This window comes from Entelurus aequoreus, linkage group LG20, assembly GCF_033978785.1.
Source record: "Entelurus aequoreus isolate RoL-2023_Sb linkage group LG20, RoL_Eaeq_v1.1, whole genome shotgun sequence".
In the NCBI taxonomy this organism is placed as follows: domain Eukaryota; kingdom Metazoa; phylum Chordata; class Actinopteri; order Syngnathiformes; family Syngnathidae; genus Entelurus; species Entelurus aequoreus.
Genome location: NC_084750.1, coordinates 46,716,163 through 46,735,699, shown reverse-complemented (window position 1 = coordinate 46,735,699; position 19,537 = coordinate 46,716,163). Strand labels below are relative to the sequence as shown.

Below are 19,537 nucleotides of genomic sequence, written 5' to 3'. Positions count from 1 at the left end.
TATTTACATCTAACACCATTTCCCAACTCCTATGGAAACGGGGTTTGTACGTACGTGTCTATCGCGATGTATAGCGGTATTGTTACATCACCCAGCCCTAGTGTATAGTAGAAAGTAGTTCTATAGAAATGATATATATAGAAAATAGTAAATATTGTATAAAAAGAATACATAATGTAGTACAAACAACTACAGTAGTTATATGAAGTAATGTAATATTTGAATGTATCTCCTTGTCTGTCAAACACACCATCAGTAGCCTATCCATATTTTCATAGGTAAATGTCTGCCGTTTAGATATTATTTGAATGTTTTTGGCTGGCGTTAGACTCATGTTGCTTCAGAATGCTGCAGTGATGTGCTCCTATTGCTTAATTCAATCATTATCATCCACCTCTTCTTCTCAGCACTGTCCTTCACACTTCATTTCTTCTTTCTAATGATAGCGAGTCAGATGTTTAGGATCTTTGTGGCCTTCACTAGCAGCGGAGAGACTCCTCACTCACATATTTGCTCAGCACCTAAAGCATAACAATTGTAAACTCAGGTATTACTGAATTGTATTGCACAGCAGATCATTATCATCAAACATTGCTTTTGTTTAACAACTGAGTCTATATTACTGTTCTCATATACAGTATGTCTCATTTATATTACAGTATATCTTCTATTTCTATTTGTTACTTCATATCTATAATAATGTTTGAAAAGTGTAAACAAGTTTTTTATGCTCAAGCTATGAAAATATTTGATTTATAAATAAAAATTCCCGCTTTGCGGAAACTTACTTCCCACAGTCGGGTCTGGAAGACCATGTGATATTGCAATGCATTGTGGGGCTGGTCAGCCATACTTGTTGGACAAAGGCTATGTTTACAATGTGAAAGCAAGCAACAAAGTGGATTCAAATAGGTCGCACAAAATAAAAACACCAAGAACTGTACCAAGACAAACTGTACCCAATTTTTTAAAAAAATCATTAAAAATGGTGGAACTGACTCATGTAATCTTTGAGCATGTCGGATGGACGAGAGATTTGAATCAAGTAAAGTGCTGCAAAACGTGTGTGTATTTGTGTGAAAATGGCGTGAACACAGCAACATGTACCAGGTGATGGCGTTAAAAGTCATGTTTGATGGTCTCACAGCTGCTATCCAGGCTATTTTCCATCACAACCCAACTTCTCTCAGCTTGGCTTTCACAGTGGTTGAAAAACTCTGTCTTACTGCATATGTAACCAAAAATATTTGGAAATATAATTTAGAAATTGGCTAGCAATCAACAGCATTGGCTAACGTTTGTTATTCCAAATCCCACCAGGAGACAGGAAGGACAACAGCGTTCTGGTCACTGACAACAAGTCATGATGAAGTCTTCTGTCGCCACACAACATGGTGCTTGCTCTCAATCATCTGACAGTTGGCAGCTGCAGTCGCCATTTTACCTCCGGCCCACGTCTCCTAGCAACCGTCCGGCTCACTTCTTGCGTCAGCAGTCAATTCAACTTCCTTCCTGGATAACTTTATTTACAAAAGCAGATGGTGGGAGGTGTTTCTTGCATTACTAGTGCATGTGCTGCTTCTGTTTCTGCCTTTGTGCAGATTGTGCTTGCTGAGGTGGAAGAAGAAGTCTATATTTAACTGCACATTTGCAGGAGTGCAAGCTGACGTATTGCATCCAATCAGCAGATGGAGGCGGACGCTACCAAGAATCCTCATGTCCTCACATTCCCAAAGATGTGCAGCCATATTTCTGCTTTACTGTCGACAATGCTGCCATTTTCAATCCTTGTGTATTTTTGGCTCTTCAGGAGCACCAAACTCCCAAAAAAGGGCCAACAAACAGTCTTGTTATCTTTGCTCTAAACAGGCTGGTGGCCATGTGGCGCTCTGCAGCTACCTTGGCAACGGCTTACCTTAAAGCAAGGCTGCACTAAGTGTTTCCACCTAGGGCCGCACTTTGACACATCTGTGCAGTTAAGATGCTAAAGGAAATCCAAGAGTTCAACAGATGCTAAGCTTTGTTTGGCTAAAACCAAGCAAATGAGCACCATTTCTAATAAGATATCTCTACAATAATGAATTCATTATTTTTACAATACTCTAGGGGCCAATAGATAGTTAGCAGGGACTGAAAATATCCCCGAGCCGCACTTTGGACACCCCTGGGTGTCAGGAGTTGAGGGTTGAATGGTCGTTACTCCAAGATTCAAAGATGATTGCGAGCACTTCAAATAACGGTCACGTGACTTCATGTGCAATAACATTATTCCACCCTGTGGAGGCGCTCGTCTGCTTGGCACAAAATAAGGGAGGCAGAAAATCGCTTTTTTTTAAGGTTTGATTATTTCACACATGCAAACTACAACCACAATAATAAACACATTGCTTAATGAATAACTAGAACATATGCATATGTATAAACCCATCTCATATGAGTGGTGTACACATCCAAAGTGATGATATGTATATATATTCAACATTTTTAATAACGATTAATCGCATGGTTCAGAGTTAACTCCAAATTATAGCACACCTGTGAAGTGAAAACCATCCCAGGTGACTACCTCTTGAAGCTTGAATGCCAAGAGTGTGCAAAGCAGTAATCAGAGCAAAGGGTGGCTATTTTGAAGAAACTTGAATGTAAAACATGTTTTCAGTTATTTCACCTTTTTTTGTTAAGTACATAACTCCACATTCATAGTTTGGATGTGACAATCTACAATGTAAATAGTCATGAAAATAAAGAAAACTCATTTAATGAGAAGGTGTGTCCAAACTTTTGGCCTGTTGTGTACATACATACATTTATACATACATAAATAACATATATATACACACATACATACATATAATATACACATATATATACATACACACACACATATATATATGTATATATATACACACCGTATTTTCCGCACTATAAGGCGCACCTAAAACCTCCAATTTCCTCAAAAGCTGACAGTGAGCCTTATAATCCGGTGCGCCTTATATATGGACCAATATTGAGCCACAACAGAACTTGCAACTACGGTAACAACGCCGACTTCATTCTCCCCCTTCTACGGTTGCTTACCGTAGAAGAAGTTCTTCTTCTTCTACGGGGGAAAATGAAGTCCCGTAGTTGCGAGACCTAAACTTGATGTAAAGACCCAACAATGTCTCCTATTAAGAGACACGCTTACGACGCAGAGTTTAAAGTCAAGGCGATCAGTCACGCAGTAGAACACGGGAATAGAGCAGCAGCGAGAGGATTGAACATTAATGTTGCGGAAGCAACATGATGACCTGCGCCAAGGAAAGAAGACTAAACAGAGGGAACAAAGCCAGATGGCTACAGTTGGAGGACAAACTTCAACAGTGAGTTGTTGAACAGAAGTAGAAGTGTCAGTACAATCACTATTTGTTTTGTTGACATTCCCATCTAATGGATGCATAACGTAACCCCAGCCTCTACTGTAGCGTCTATTCTATGCGCCTTATAATGCGGAAAATACAGTATATTATATATTTTATATGTAGGGATGATACTCGAAACCGGTTTTCCCGGTTGTTTGATAAGAAAAGAACCGAGTCCTCGGACTCAAATCCCTTTTTGAGAACCGGTACCCGTTATCGAGACCACTATAGTAAAGGAAAAGAGTTGATTCTTTATTCGAATCCCGTCCCGACCAGAAATGCTCCGTGGGACATCACAAGAAATGACGTCACTTAGCTCAGTCATTAGGCACAGATAGCGAAAGCAGGAAAACAATGGACGGGAAAAAGCGCTCCAAGGTGTAATAAAGTTCAAAACAAAAGCTATAATCCATCGAATAACTTTACTGAGAGATTTGAGCAGACTACAAACACATGACCAACACTTTTACCACCAACCAGAAACATAGCAACCAGGCTAGCAACGCACCTCCTTTACGGCAGCTGTCACAACATTCTTAAAACAACCGCAGCACATACATATATATACAACACTGCAGCACATACATATATATACAACACTGCAGCACATACATATATATACAACATATATGACACCGCAGCACATACATATATATACAACACTGCAGCACATACATATATATACAACATATATGACACCGCAGCACATACATATATATACAACATATATGACAGCGCAGCACATACATATATATACAACATATATGACAGCGCAGCACATACATATATATACAACATATATGACACCGCAGCACATACATATATATACAACATATATGACACCGCAGCACATACATATATATACAACATATATGACAGCGCAGCACATACATATATATACAACATATATGACACCGCAGCACATACATATATATACAACATATATGACACCGCAGCACATACATATATATACAACATATATGACACCGCAGCACATACATATATATACAACATATATGACACCGCAGCACATACATATATATACAACATATATGACACCACAGCACATACATATATATACAACATATATGACACTGCAGCACATACATATATATACAACACTGCAGCACATACATATATATACAACATATATGACACCGCAGCACATACATATATATACAACATATATGACACCGCAGCACATACATATATATACAACATATATGACACCGCAGCACATACATATATATACAACATATATGACACCGCAGCACATACATATATATACAACACTGCAGCACATACATATATATACAACATATATGACACCGCAGCACATACATATATATACAACACTGCAGCACATACATATATATACAACATATATGACACCGCAGCACATACATATATATACAACATATATGACACCGCAGCACATACATATATATACAACATATATGACACCGCAACACATACATATATATACAACATATATGACACTGCAGCACATACATATATATACAACATATATGACACCGCAGCACATACATATATATACAACATATATGACACCGCAGCACATACATATATATACAACATATATGACACCGCAGCACATACATATATATACAACATATATGACACCGCAGCACATACATATATATACAACATATATGACACCGCAGCACATACATATATATACAACATATATGACACCGCAGCACATACATATATATACAACATATATGACACCGCAGCACATACATATATATACAACATATATGACACCGCAGCACATACATATATATACAACATATATGACACCGCAGCACATACATATATATACAACATATATGACACCGCAGCACATACATATATATACAACACTGCAGCACATACATATATATACAACATATATGACACCGCAGCACATACATATATATACAACATATATGACACCGCAGCACATACATATATATACAACACTGCAGCACATACATATATATACAACATATATGACACCGCAGCACATACATATATATACAACATATATGACACCGCAGCACATACATATATATACAACATATACAACACTGCAGCACATACATATATATACAACATATATGACACCGCAGCACATACATATATATACAACATATATGACACCGCAGCACATACATATATATACAACATATATGACACTGCAGCACATACATATATATACAACATATATGACACCGCAGCACATACATATATACACAACATATATGACACTGCAGCACATACATATATATACAACATATATGACACCGCAGCACATACATATATATACAACATATATGACACCGCAGCACATACATATATATACAACATATCTCCCTTTTTTAACTTTAGTTTTTGTTTCCTTGTAAACGTTACAAAATCACACTGTATATGTGTTGTCTGTCTAATTATAAATAATGCAGACGAGGCGTGTTGGCTGAGTTCTTGACGTTTACTTTCACAGCGTGGCAACATGCAACAACACTTTTCGGGGCTACCGCGCATGCTCGTAACTCCCGTTGCATGCTGGGTAGTGTAGTTGTTATATTCTCTCGCTCACAACATTTTTCCCCCATAAAGAAATAATGTTAACTCAATAAAGTGTATTTCTTTTGTTAGCTTTAACTTTTCATTTATTAGCATTGTAACCACATTTGCAAATAACTTTTCTCTTCATAGAATGTTCTTTCAATAAAGAAATAAAGTGCAAAAATGTCAAAGCATCATAACAAACAGTTATGTTCCAATAGCAGCAGAAGTGCACTTTTTGGAGAGCTGTATTATTTCCAGTTGTGTGCCCAAGGGACTGATTTTATTTAACACTATATTATTATTTATACACCTATAGTGATCACAGAGACAGCTTGTTTTTGTGTTAACTTATATATTTGTTTTTATGAAAAATCCCACTTAATATACTTTGGGTAACAACAGTCAATATTTATTTATTTTATTTTATTTTTTTAGGGGGGTAACAGTCAATATTTATTTATTTATTAGATTAAATTGTTTTCTTATATAATAAAAGTGAGCTTTTGTTAAACCAAATATTGTGTGTTTTTTTCCATATACAACAACCTATCTGGACTCCATAAGAGAATCGATAAGGAATCGGTTCGATAAGAGGATTCGATAATAGGCTCGAACTCGATCATTTCTTATCAAACATCATCCCTACATCTAATGGACGCATAACGTAACCCCAGCCTCTACTGTAGCGTCTATTCTATGCGCCTTATAATGCGGAAAATACGGTATATTATATATTTTATATGTGATTTATATTAATGTGTAGATATGTGTGTGTGTGTATATATATACACACACACACACACACAGCAATAGTGTCCTCCAGCATCTGACACACAAAGTGAACTTTGAGCAGCACACTTCCTGATAAGTGTCAGTGTGAGTGTGCAGCTATCAGTGGGTCACATCAGCAGAGTGAGTGTAGTACAAGTGCAGTACAATATCAAAAGAAGTCAGCCACAAGGTTTATTCATCTTACCGACAGCCGGCGCGTCGTATTCGTCCCCCAGTAGGATCTCGGGAGCAGAGTAGGCCAGCGAGCCGCAAGACGTGTTGAGCTTTTTCCCTGGTTGAAACCTGTTGCTGAAGCCAAAGTCGGTGAGCTTGACCACACCCTGCTTCTCGAAGAACACCACGTTCTCAGGCTTCAGGTCCCTGTGCACCACGTGCAGCCGGTGACAGTAGGAGATGGCGTGCACGATCTGGGCGAAGTAACACTTGGACACCTTGGAAGGAGACGCAGAAGCTTGTTGAATGAATCATGTCAGGGAACAATGCAGTTCAGGATTCAGTCTCCACTAGTTGGAGGTTGAAGGAGGAACAGCAGCAGTTTGCGGTCACGCTCAGGTAAGCCAAGTGACCCCAAGATGCAGACGGCGTGCAGGTAAAAGTATATTTCATGACAACGCAAAAGCCATAGTGCAGCTGGGAAGTGCACTGAAAGCATTGGGAAAGCTATGCAGGAACACATTTAAACAGACATCAAATAATGATGTAGTGGACTGGAACATAGGACGTTTATAGCAAAACCCAAATAGTCATCAAGGATCATATGGCCGAGCATCCCTGGAATGTATGGAAAGAGGGCGTGGCCTCGGACACTCATCCACACTAGCTAAAACGCTTTTTTCATCTCATTGAATTAAGTGCAGGCTGTAAAGTGACTTGTGTATTAGATGTGAGAGGTGTCACTCCTATTTATTTGTCTTGGCCAAACTGTTGCACTGATCCACACGGTGTTGGTAGAAAAGAACAAGGCATATTTATTAGACTTCATCTTTACGGGCCCAACTCATTTTCCTTTTAAATTGATATTAGTAAACAACATGTTTTTTTACATTATGTGTGGGGTTTTGTTTCCACGTCAGAAAGTTAATACACTACTTTACTTTACGGAAGCTACTCAGTGGCCTAGTGGTTAGAGTGTCCGCCTTGAGATGGGTAGGTCGTGAGTTCAAACCCCGGCCGAGTCATACCAAAGACTATAAAAATGGGAGCCATTACCTCCCTGCTTGGCACTCAGCATCAAGGCTTGGAATTGGGGGTTAAATCACCAAAAATGATTCCTGGGCGCGGCCACCGCTGCTGCTCACTGCTCCCCTCGCCTCCCAGGGGGTGAACATGGGGATGGGTCAAATGCAGACGTGCATTTCTTAACTTTAAAATAGATTTCTGGGAATGTTTTGCCGTGTATAGATATATAAATAGTTAGTTACAGTTATGTTGTCATTTCTGGCAAAACCTGCTCCCTACTGGAATTCATGCGCCTGCGTATAAATCCAAGGAATGCACAATTGTTCACCATCGTTACACTAAATAACCATATTTTTGTATTTTGTCATTTATTATTATACATGTTTTACAAATACATGATTTGGTCAACCGGGGGTGTCCAATTGATGACACGTTTTTATGGCATCATAAGAAAAAAAGCCTAGAAAATGGAAAGTAGAGCTAAAGGCATCATGTAACGACAAAAAGCTGGTACTAATAATGAACAAAAACACTAATATCTGTCTTCAAATACATGGATAATGTAGTGGATTGTCCGAAGCTTAAACAGGCAACAAAAGTAGTTTAGTACAACAAATGTATTTACCCATTATCAGAAGTGCAGGTTGAATGAAGTTGGCCGTGCAGACAGACCACATGTTACTCCGGAGCAAACAAGACACACACAAGCCAAAATCACTGTCGAGTTCTGGTCTTCTGCCATTTTTTATATGTCTCTTGTGCGTCATTGTTTGTTATCTAAATGCGTCAATGTCTTGTTGTTTTTCCTATCTGTTCCATAACAACTCCAATCCTTTAGACAGTCAACACATTCTGTAGACAGGTTGGCCCGACTTAATATTCACTTTTGTCCCACAACTGGTCCATTCAATGGCACAAAATACAAGAGAATTGAAAATGAGCGGACATTCTTAAAAGACAAGAAATATAGGTCAAAAGGTCAGAAATTCTACGACAATAACGTTTGTCTAGCCATTTTATTAGACTTTTTAATGAAAAATGACATGATGCGACCCCGAGAGGGACAAGCGGTAGAAAATGGATGGATGATGGTGTACCGTCAAACCCCTGCCCTCAACTCAATTTTAACTAACTTCATGAATAATCTTCATTTCAATATTGATTAAAAAATAATCTGAATTCTTATTTTAGCCATACTTGTGCAGCCGAGGTTGAGCAGGTTAGTAATCCACGGGAGGGGATAATTTTGGGATAATGGTCATAAAACACAGCATTTTAATAATATTAGAAAGAGTGGGTGTCTTATATTCTGGTCATTACGTTATTAAAATAACAAAACAATTACACCTATGGTCGATACCTTCACTTCTGTTTATGAGGTTCATTAGAAATGGAGAAAAATCTTACAATAATAACAATGTTCCTTAATTCCAGCTGATGATCAGAATCAATGACTATTAGGGCAATCGCGCATCATGACGACCAAATCTAACGAGTTCTTCTTTGGCCATTTCTGCTCACAAGCTAAACCCGGGAAAGTTGGAACATGGTGTATGATGGTCACCTCTTCGGTGAGGCCTCCTTCGTGCTTCATGATGCAGTCGTACATGTCCCCGCCGTCGCCCAGTTCCAGGATGAGGTAGAGCTTGGTGGCCGTGTCGATGACCTCATAGAGGCGCACCACATTGGGGTGCTGCACCAGCTTCATGCAACGCACCTCCTGGAAAAGGTGACCCCGCGCCACCGGGTCCAGCTTGGTCTTGTCGATCACCTTCACCGCCACCTGGAGCAGTGGATGGGAGGAAATAAGCAACTGGTGGCGTTTCTCCCGCCAGGTGTCCCAAAAACCAGGACTTTGTTGCCACATTGAACACAAATACTGTCATCAGTGAAGCATGTTTGATATAAACAGTGGGATTTCCAACCATTAGGAAGGTTTGTGTCAAACAAGAAGTCAAGTACAAGTCACCTTCGTGTGGTGGGATCATTTCCAGCAGGTTTGTATGGAGATGATGAGAAAGAAGCACCATGCATCACTAAAGCACACCAACAATGAAACTATTATAGGCCTACTGAAATGATTTTTTTTTATTTAAACGGGGATAGCAGATCCATTCTATGTGTCATACTTGATCATTTCGCGATATTGCCATATTTTTGCTGAAAGGATTTAGTAGAGAACATCGACGATAAAGTTCGCAACTTTTGGTCGCTGATAAAAAAAGCCTTGCCTGTAGCGGAAGTAGCGTGACGTCACAGGTTGAAAGTAGCGTGACGTCACAGGTTGAAAGTAGCGTGACGTCACAGGTTGAAAGTAGCGTGACGTCACAGGTTGAAAGTAGCGTGACGTCACAGGTTGAAAGTAGCGTGACGTCACAGGTTGAAAGTAGCGTGACGTCACAGGTTGAAAGTAGCGTGACATCACAGGTTGAAAGTAGCGTGACGTCACAGGTTGAAAGTAGCGTGACGTCACAGGTTGAAAGTAGCGTGACGTCACAGGTTGAAAGTAGCGTGACGTCACAGGTTGAAAGTAGCGTGACGTCACAGGTTGAAAGTAGCGTGACGTCACAGGTTGAAAGTAGCGTGACGTCACAGGTTGAAAGTAGCGTGACGTCACAGGTTGAAAGTAGCGTGACGTCACAGGTTGAAAGTAGCGTGACGTCACAGGTTGAAAGTAGCGTGACGTCACAGGTTGAAAGTAGCGTGACGTCACAGGTTGAAAGTAGCGTGACGTCACAGGTTGAAAGTAGCGTGACGTCACAGGTTGAAAGTAGCGTGACGTCACAGGTTGAAAGTAGCGTGACGTCACAGGTTGAAAGGCTCCTCACATCTGCACATTGTTTACACCAGCAGCGAGAGAGATTCAGACCGAGAAAGCGACGATTACCCCATTAAGTTGAGCCAGGATGAAAGATTCATGGATGAAAAAAGTGAGAGTGAAGGACTAGAGTGCAGTGCAGGACGTATCTTTTTTCGCTCTGACCGTAACTTAGGTACAAGCTGGCTCATTGGATTCCACACTTTCTCCTTTTTCTATTGTGGATCACGGATTTGTATTTTAAACCACCTGGGATACTATATCCTCTTGAAAATGAGAGTCGAGAACAGGAAATGGACATTCACAGTGACTTTTATCTCCACGACAATACATCGGTGAAGCACTTTAGCTACGGAGCTAACGTGATAGCATCGGGCTCAAATGCAGATAGAAACAAAAGAAATAAATCCCTGACTGGAAGGATAGACAGAAGATCAACAATACTATTAAACCATGGACCTGTAAATACACGGTTAATGCTTTCCAGCCTGGCGAAGCTTAACAATGCTGTTGCTAACGACGCCATTGAAGCTAACTTAGCAACGGAACCTCACAGAACTATGCCAAAAACATTAGCTATCCACCTACGCCAGCCAGCCCTCATCTGCTCATCAACACCCGTGCTCACCTGCAATTCCATCGAACGACGGAGCGAAGAAAGATTTCACCTGATCATCGATGCAGCCCGGAGACAGAGGAAGTCAAGGTGAGGTCGGCGGCTAGCGTGTCTGCTATCCAAGTCAAAGTCCTCCTGGTTGTGTTGCTGCAGCCAGCCGCTAATACACCGATCCCACCTACAACTTTCTTCTTTGCAGTCTCCATTGTTCATTAAACAAATTGCAAAAGATTCACCAACACAGATGTCCAGAATACTGTGGAATTATGAGATGAAAACAGAGCTTTTTTGTATTGGATACAATGGTGTCCGAATACTTCCGCTTCAACCTTTGACGTCACGCGCATACGTCATCATACATAGACCTTTTCAAGCGGAAGTTTAGCGGAAAATGTAAAATGTCACTTTATAAGTTAACCCGGCCGTATTGGCATGTGTTGCAATGTTAAGATTTCATCATTGATATATAAACTATCAGACTGCGTGGTCGCTAGTAGTGGCTTTCAGTAGGCCTTGATAGTCCTCTATGTACATACAACATATAATACTGCATGTTTATTTTCACAAGTAAGTCATTCAAGACAGAAGTTTTTATTTGCATGCAAAATGTGCAATGCTGCATTTTTGTTAACAGAATTATTCTATTCAAGCAGAAGTATTGCTTTGCAAGGGAAGCTCTTATTTTTATTCTTTGAAAATGATTCCCTAAAAAGCTAAAGTTTGTATCTAGTCTAAAAAGAACAACATTATTCAAACTAGAATTTTGCCAAGAGTAAGATGCAGTGTCATTTCCAACTTGCTGTTTTTTGATTTAAAAACAAAAAAACGAGTTTTGAATTTTCCTTGTCAATTGTATTCATTGGTTTCTTTAAAAAGTAGAGGGGGGAACAAATGTAAAATAAATTGGATACCAAGATTTTAATTTCCAGGCTTCATCGCCCAGGCCTACAAACAGGCCGCTTTATTTCAAGACCAGGGTTTTATGTTGCCGATCATACATCTCCTTATTTACTGATGGTGATTGCTACATCAACACAATATTTTAACTACTTCCCTATTTTTTTTTATTACATACAATCGTGTGATCAAACCAGAGTCAATAACTAAACAACTACTGGTTACTACTATTATTGTTTATTGTGAGCAAACTGTGGTGCTGAATTTCCCCCAGGGATCAATAAAGTACTTCCTATTCTATTCTATACACTTTGTTTTTGCCTTCAAAGTCCTCATGTGTCCAAGCAATTATTCCCTCAGTTTATAAACATTAACACAATGATTTAGAAAATATCGACCCAAACACTGTAGTATCCATCATATACTACCTCTGGTATCAACCCCACCCATTTCTAGATGGATCCGCCATGTACTAACTGTGACCATGCGGACACACATTATCCTTTTCTTTAACTCTTTACTTATTTCTTGGTGTTGAGATAGCTCAGCGGCTAGTTTAACTATTAGCATGCCTGCTTGTGGCTTTCTCCTGGGGTGCAACATGTTTAGCCTCGTCATCCAGTGATAATATACTTGATCATGATACTTAAAATACTAAGAAATGCAGATTATTTGCAATAATGGAGGTGATTATTAATAACTTAGAGGTGAAGCTCTAAAACCGTGTATGCAGACACATAATTAGCTGCTAGCCGCGGGACTAAAACTAAAAAGGGCGTTAGTGAGGGGTGTTTAAGACATACATGGGCAATCACTTACTGTTTCATGAAAATCGGCCGTAAATCCCCGCTTAAAATGCATCAGTCATGCTAACAAACCAAAATGGAGGAGAACCTTGTGTTTTCTCCACATGTGGCCACGGTAAAGGAGATGAAACATACCCTTTCTCCAGTGAAGACATGCCGCGCCAGCTTGACCACGGCAAAGTGGCCACGCCCCAGCGTCTTGTCCAGGTCGTACAGCCCGGCGATCTTCCCGTCATGGTGACGTTTGAGGCCCGCCATGGCCGCAGGGGGAGTTGTTTTGTGTCACCTTGGTGTCCCTCCCCGCCGTCAGACCTCCATCTTTGTGCGCCACGTATCAATCAGCTGAGGAAGAGGACGCCACAGGCCGAGGATGCGGACGCTTCACTCTAGTCCCATGTTGGCGTGCTCTGTGGGGTCAAATCCTGCATTAATCACCCAGACTTCCTGCAGGAAATGTCAACTCCAGAAACGCCGTATTGGACGTCTAGACGTGTTCTGTGGGAGCGGCGTCCATTTTAGGCGTGTTAAAATGTCCCATTACTTCACATCAAATATGACACTTTGAAAAATGTTGCATATTTTGTGTGTTTGCCATAAAAAACATAGTTTTGTTTGACAAAAAGGGCAGAAAACAAAAACAACATAATGTAATCAAACTTAGAAGTGAGGGATGGATGTGAAGTTGATGTAGACTCTAGAGATAGAAATAAATCATGTGTGTACACCATTAGCATCATTTCATGACCCAAGCATAACACTTTTATACTGAAATAAATACACCTACAACTTATTAAATACAAATATAGAAAAAACTAGCGTCAGCGGTACAGTTTAGATCCATGAAGGGAAGAAGAAAGTGAATGAATGTTTATAAGTGAATACATTTACTTATGCATAACCATTTGTTTTCTTTTTGTATTATTTGTTTCATGAATGAAGTAACGTTTATGACAAAACACAATATGGAATGTGAGATATAACAGGATACATTTATCATTTGTTTTCAAAACACTTACAAAAAAGTGGCACCCCAAAAAGGGACTTTTTATGACTTGATGGGGTCCCTGGGACCCCATTTTGAAAATTCCTAGCTCCAACACTGATGGAGCTAAAACCTAAGGCGGTGTGTCTGACAAAAGACTTCAGCCTGGATAGCGTCCACGCGTCTACCTGCATGCCAGCTCCACATTCCTGCTAGCTGATCCACACCAGGGTGTGCCCCCACACACCTTTCTATTCAGCTACTGAATGACAGGAAGTGACGCCCACCTGTAATTGGCCCAAAGACATTCTACAGGCACGCTCCTGTGGCTTAGTAACTACATTTTCATTCAAGCAATCTGCAAACCACAATAATGGACGTACGGTACAGCGGAAGCGTTATACTAGTCATGTGCAAGGGACCGTCACATGAGACTAACACAAATCCAAGGTATTACTTTTTCTTTGGCTTTTGGCAACATTGTTCCAATAAGAGGCTCAACAAGAGAAGAAATTGAGACTCCATTGACTTACACCTCCTTTTCTGTTGTTTTACAGGGCTTCACTTCTTTTTTCACTTGTATGAACCTTCAAAACTACTCCCTCAACATTTAAACTCAAGATTAAAGTAGAGTGGGAAAACAAGTTGAAGTTATTATCTTATATGTCTGATTTATGTCACCAAGAGTTTGGGGATAAATAGATATGATCCAACTATTAGATTCCTCAGCCATCTTGAGAGATAATGAGAAGCCAGTCACGTTACTGCGTGACATCACGCTAGGAACCACAGATCCCTTCCCCATCAACAACAATGCTAATCGAGCAGACTTTGTGAGAGCCAACAACGATTAATTTGGGGAAAATTATTTTTGAGCCTGAACACAAAGAGGATGAGCAAAAGGTGCAAAACTAGAACGTCCGCAGAATTGTCAACTAACTTGAAGTCTTTTGTCATATTTACATTTTCAAAATGTGCTCTTTCGATGTAGGGCCAAAGTAAAACAAAGAAAACAATCTGGAGTTGTCGTAGTTGTATTTTTAAGTCAATATAGCATGATTTTACCCGTGGGAATAGATTTTCTTCCAAGCGGCCCCTGAGCTAAAATGACTTTGACCCCCCTGGTCTACCAGCAGGTGAGAGGTGCATGAATTATAATCTACAATTGACTTTTAGCAACTTGGACACCAAACAGGGGCGGTATGGCGTAGTGGGTAGAGCAGCCGTGCCAGAAACCTGAGGGTTGCAGGTTCACTCCCCGCCTCTTGACATCCAAATCGCTGCCGTTGTGTCCTTGGGCAGGACACCTCACCCTTGCCCCCGGTGCCGCTCACACTGGTGAATGAATGGTAGGTGGTGGTCGGAGGGGCCTTAGGCGAATGAATTATGAATGAATGGTAGGTGGTGGTTGGAGGGGCCTTAGGTGAATGAATGATGAATGAAGGGTAGGTGGTGGTCGGAGGGGCCTTAGGTGAATGAATGGTAGGTGGTGGTCGGAGGGGCCTTAGGTGAATGAATGATGAATGAAGGGTAGGTGGTGGTCGGAGGGGCCTTAGGTGAATGAATGATGAATGAAGGGTAGGTGGTGGTCGGAGGGGCCTTAGGTGAATGAATGGTAGGTGGTGGTCGGAGGGGCCTTAGGTGAATGAATGATGAATGAAGGGTAGGTGGTGGTCGGAGGGGCCTTAGGTGAATGAATGATGAATGAATGGTAGGTGGTGGTCGGAGGGGCCTTAGGCGAATGAATGATGAATGAATGGTAGGTGGTGGTCGGAGGGGCCTTAGGTGAATGAATGATGAATGAATGGTAGGTGGTGGTCGGAGGGGCCTTAGGCGAATGAATGATGAATGAATGGTAGGTGGTGGTCGGAGGGGCCTTAGGTGAATGAATGATGAATGAATGGTAGGTGGTGGTCGGAGGGGCTGTAGGCGCAAACTGGCAGCCACACTTCCATCAGTCTACCCCGGGGCAGCTGTGGCTACAAATGTAGCTTACCACCACCACCAGGTGTGAATGAATGATGGCTTCCCACTTATCTGTGAGCGCTTTGAGTATCTAATAATAGAAAAGCGCGATATAAAATCTAATCCATTATTAATATTATTAAACAGAAGCAGTGTGTCAACAATTGCAGCGTAAGCTAGCATTAGCCCACTGCTATCAATGGTCCGTCTGCGTAGGAGCTTATAATAACAATGTCACTCATGTTTGCATCATTTTCAGGTCATGACATGGAAACGGAATATTGTTGGCGTTTTCTGGATGTTTTTAGAGAGTATAATGAGAAAGACCCTCCATCATTGTTGACTATCTATTTAGAGTATAATGAGAAAGACCCTCCATCATTGTTGACTATCTATTTAGAGTATAATGAGAAAGACCCTCCATCATTGTTGACTATCTATTTAGAGTATAATGAGAAAGACCCTCCATCATTGTTGACTATCTATTTAGAGTATAATGAGAAAGACCCTCCATCATTGTTGACTATCTATTTAGAGTATAATGAGAAAGACCCTCCATCATTGTTGATTATCTATTCAGGATTTAGAATGCATAAAAAAGCCAAGCATATGTTCTTGTCTTACATAAGGAATGTGAATGATTAACAGCACACCTATTTCCAATGTTTGCATATTTCCAGTATGACTAACCTAATAATACAGTCAGAGTGCAGAAGTGTTACTACACTGATGTCAATCTCTGAAAAAAGCCAAAGGTATACGGAATGTGTGGCATTTTGTGATGTTTAGACAGTATTTTCCTCTACTTTGTGGATTATAAATATAGTTTCATGGATACAATCAAACACAAATAAGAGTATAAAGTCAACAGGTTTTTCCACTCTACTTAAGTGTTTTAGTGTTTTTTCATGTTGTCATATTTGCAGTAGTTAACTTATTTTTACACTTGTATTGCAGGTAGGGATAAGCAATATGGCCTAGAATCTATATTGTGATATGAAGTATAAGAATGATATATATCACCATATCTTCTTTGGTGTGTCATGGACAATAAAACCGTTTCAAAGGTTCCTAATTTGGCAGCTGATATTTGCAGTAACATTTCTGCTTGTGTTCATTTCTCTAAACTATTATTATTCTCTATTTGCTCATTTACTGTTCAGGGTTTCCCCTTAAAAGCCTCTAAAGGCTTAGTGGCCACATGCGTGGACAGCACCTTTTAGCTCTTATTTCCACTATTGTGTACACTACTGAATTGGGGTCTTATGGCCGCTTATGTGGACACTTCTACTGCCATCTGGTGGTGTCAGAAGAGTATAACATACAATGGAATTTGGAAAATGAAGTGTAAGAATAAGAATTAGCATGTCACTAACCATGAAGTACACGTGTACTTATGGACTAAGTACATCATATCAAAAGATGATTCTTAGTTTTTAGTCTAATTAGGGTCCAATAAGCCCAAATAGCAAAGAGAAATTTAAAAAAAGCATGTAAACAAACAGCTTGGGCCTTAAGAGGTTAATGTCATTGAATGTGGCGGACCCCCACACCTTGAAAATACGTTTTTTACTTGAAATTAATTAAAGTCATATATCATATTGTAGCATCCAGAAGAAATGACACAACGTCCGATATTATTTGGAACTTTTATTACCAATCCTAAGACAACAAATGGCACAACTGCAACAGGTTTTATCTCCCGTGTAAAACACTTTCACCTCTGTGAGTCTTCACTTCCCTGCCGGACACACAACAACACTTCCTCATTCTCCACCAATCACCTTTCAGGCACGGACGATGTGTTTGTAAACATGGGAAAAACTGACATCAAATCCAAACCACACCAACATTAAACATTACCACCAGCAGATCGTTACATTTTGAATTGATTAAAAAATACGTAGATGTATATACCTTATTAATTGCGCACTATTGACAAATCATGTACTGAAAACGCGACCACCGAAAAATGAATTTCATCACAGAAAACAGTGCTGCCAAACCCAGATGTAAACAAGACGCAGGCCGTTGTTTGGAGCGTTGTCAGCATGTCTGTGATGTGGACGTAACCACATAAAGCCGCACACAGTGATCTATGAAATGTGCAAATATTAAGAGGACAATAATGACTTTTAAGAAGAGAAAGTCCAACTCGAGCAACAGCGCCAAGCAAGTGTGACATCATGCTGGCCTCTTCACTTAGGGACACAAGTAGAGTCTCTAAACACCAGTACATGCTATAATAACACCAGAAGAAGATTAGATGTGACACAAGTAGAGTGTCTAAACACCAGTACATTCTATAATAACACCAGAAGAAGATTAGATGTGACACAAGTAGAGTGTCTAAACACCAGTACATTCTATAATAACACCAGAAGAAGATTAGATGTGACACAAGTAGAGTGTCTAAACACCAGTACATTCTATAATAACACCAGAAGAAGATTAGATGTGACACAAGTAGAGTGTCTAAACACCAGTACATTCTATAATAACACCAGAAGATTAGATGTGACACAAGTAGTGTCTAAACACCAGTACATTCTATAATAACACCAGAAGAAGATTAGATGTGACACAAGTAGAGTCTCTAAACACCAGTACATTCTATAATAACACCAGAAGAAGATTAGATGTGACACAAGTAGAGTGTCTAAACACCAGTACATTCTATAATAACACCAGAAGAAGATTAGATGTGACACAAGTAGAGTGTCTAAACACCAGTACATTCTATAATAACACCAGAAGATTAGATGTGACACAAGTAGTGTCTAAACACCAGTACATTCTATAATAACACCAGAAGAAGATTAGATGTGACACAAGTAGAGTGTCTAAACACCAGTACATTCTATAATAACACCAGAAGATTAGATGTGACACAAGTAGAGTGTCTAAACACCAGTACATTCTATAATAACACCAGAAGAAGATTAGATGTGACACAAGTAGAGTCTCTAAACACCAGTAGATTCTATAATAACACCAGAAGAAGATTAGATGTGACACAAGTAGTCTCTAAACACCAGTACATTCTATAATAACACCAGAAGAAGATTAGATGTGACACAAGTAGAGTGTCTAAACACCAGTACATTCTATAATAACACCAGAAGAAGATTAGATGTGACACAAGTAGAGTGTCTAAACACCAGTACATTCTATAATAACACCAGAAGATTAGATGTGACACAAGTAGTGTCTAAACACCAGTACATTCTATAATAACACCAGAAGAAGATTAGATGTGACACAAGTAGAGTGTCTAAACACCAGTACATTCTATAATAACACCGGAAGATTAGATGTGACACAAGTAGTGTCTAAACACCAGTACATTCTATAATAACACCAGAAGAAGATTAGATGTGACACAAGTAGTGTCTAAACACCAGTACATTCTATAATAACACCAGAAGATTAGATGTGACACAAGTAGAGTGTCTAAACACCAGTACATTCTATAATAACACCAGAAGAAGATTAGATGTGACACAA

General features: G+C 39.8%; 1 protein-coding gene across 1 annotated transcript in view; it reads right to left on the bottom strand.

Moving 5' to 3' along the window:
* snrka (SNF related kinase a) overlaps positions 1 to 19,537 on the bottom strand; it is a 59,683-nt gene that overhangs the window by 33,291 nt on the left and 6,855 nt on the right. Inside the window, exons 2-4 of the mRNA XM_062028957.1 lie at positions 13,219 to 13,490; positions 9,511 to 9,729; positions 6,952 to 7,198 (exon numbers count right to left, since the gene is read on the bottom strand). Coding sequence (XP_061884941.1) covers positions 6,952 to 7,198; positions 9,511 to 9,729; positions 13,219 to 13,341 — 589 coding nt within the window. The 5' untranslated portion in view covers positions 13,342 to 13,490. The remainder of the gene's footprint in view (positions 1 to 6,951; positions 7,199 to 9,510; positions 9,730 to 13,218; positions 13,491 to 19,537) is intronic.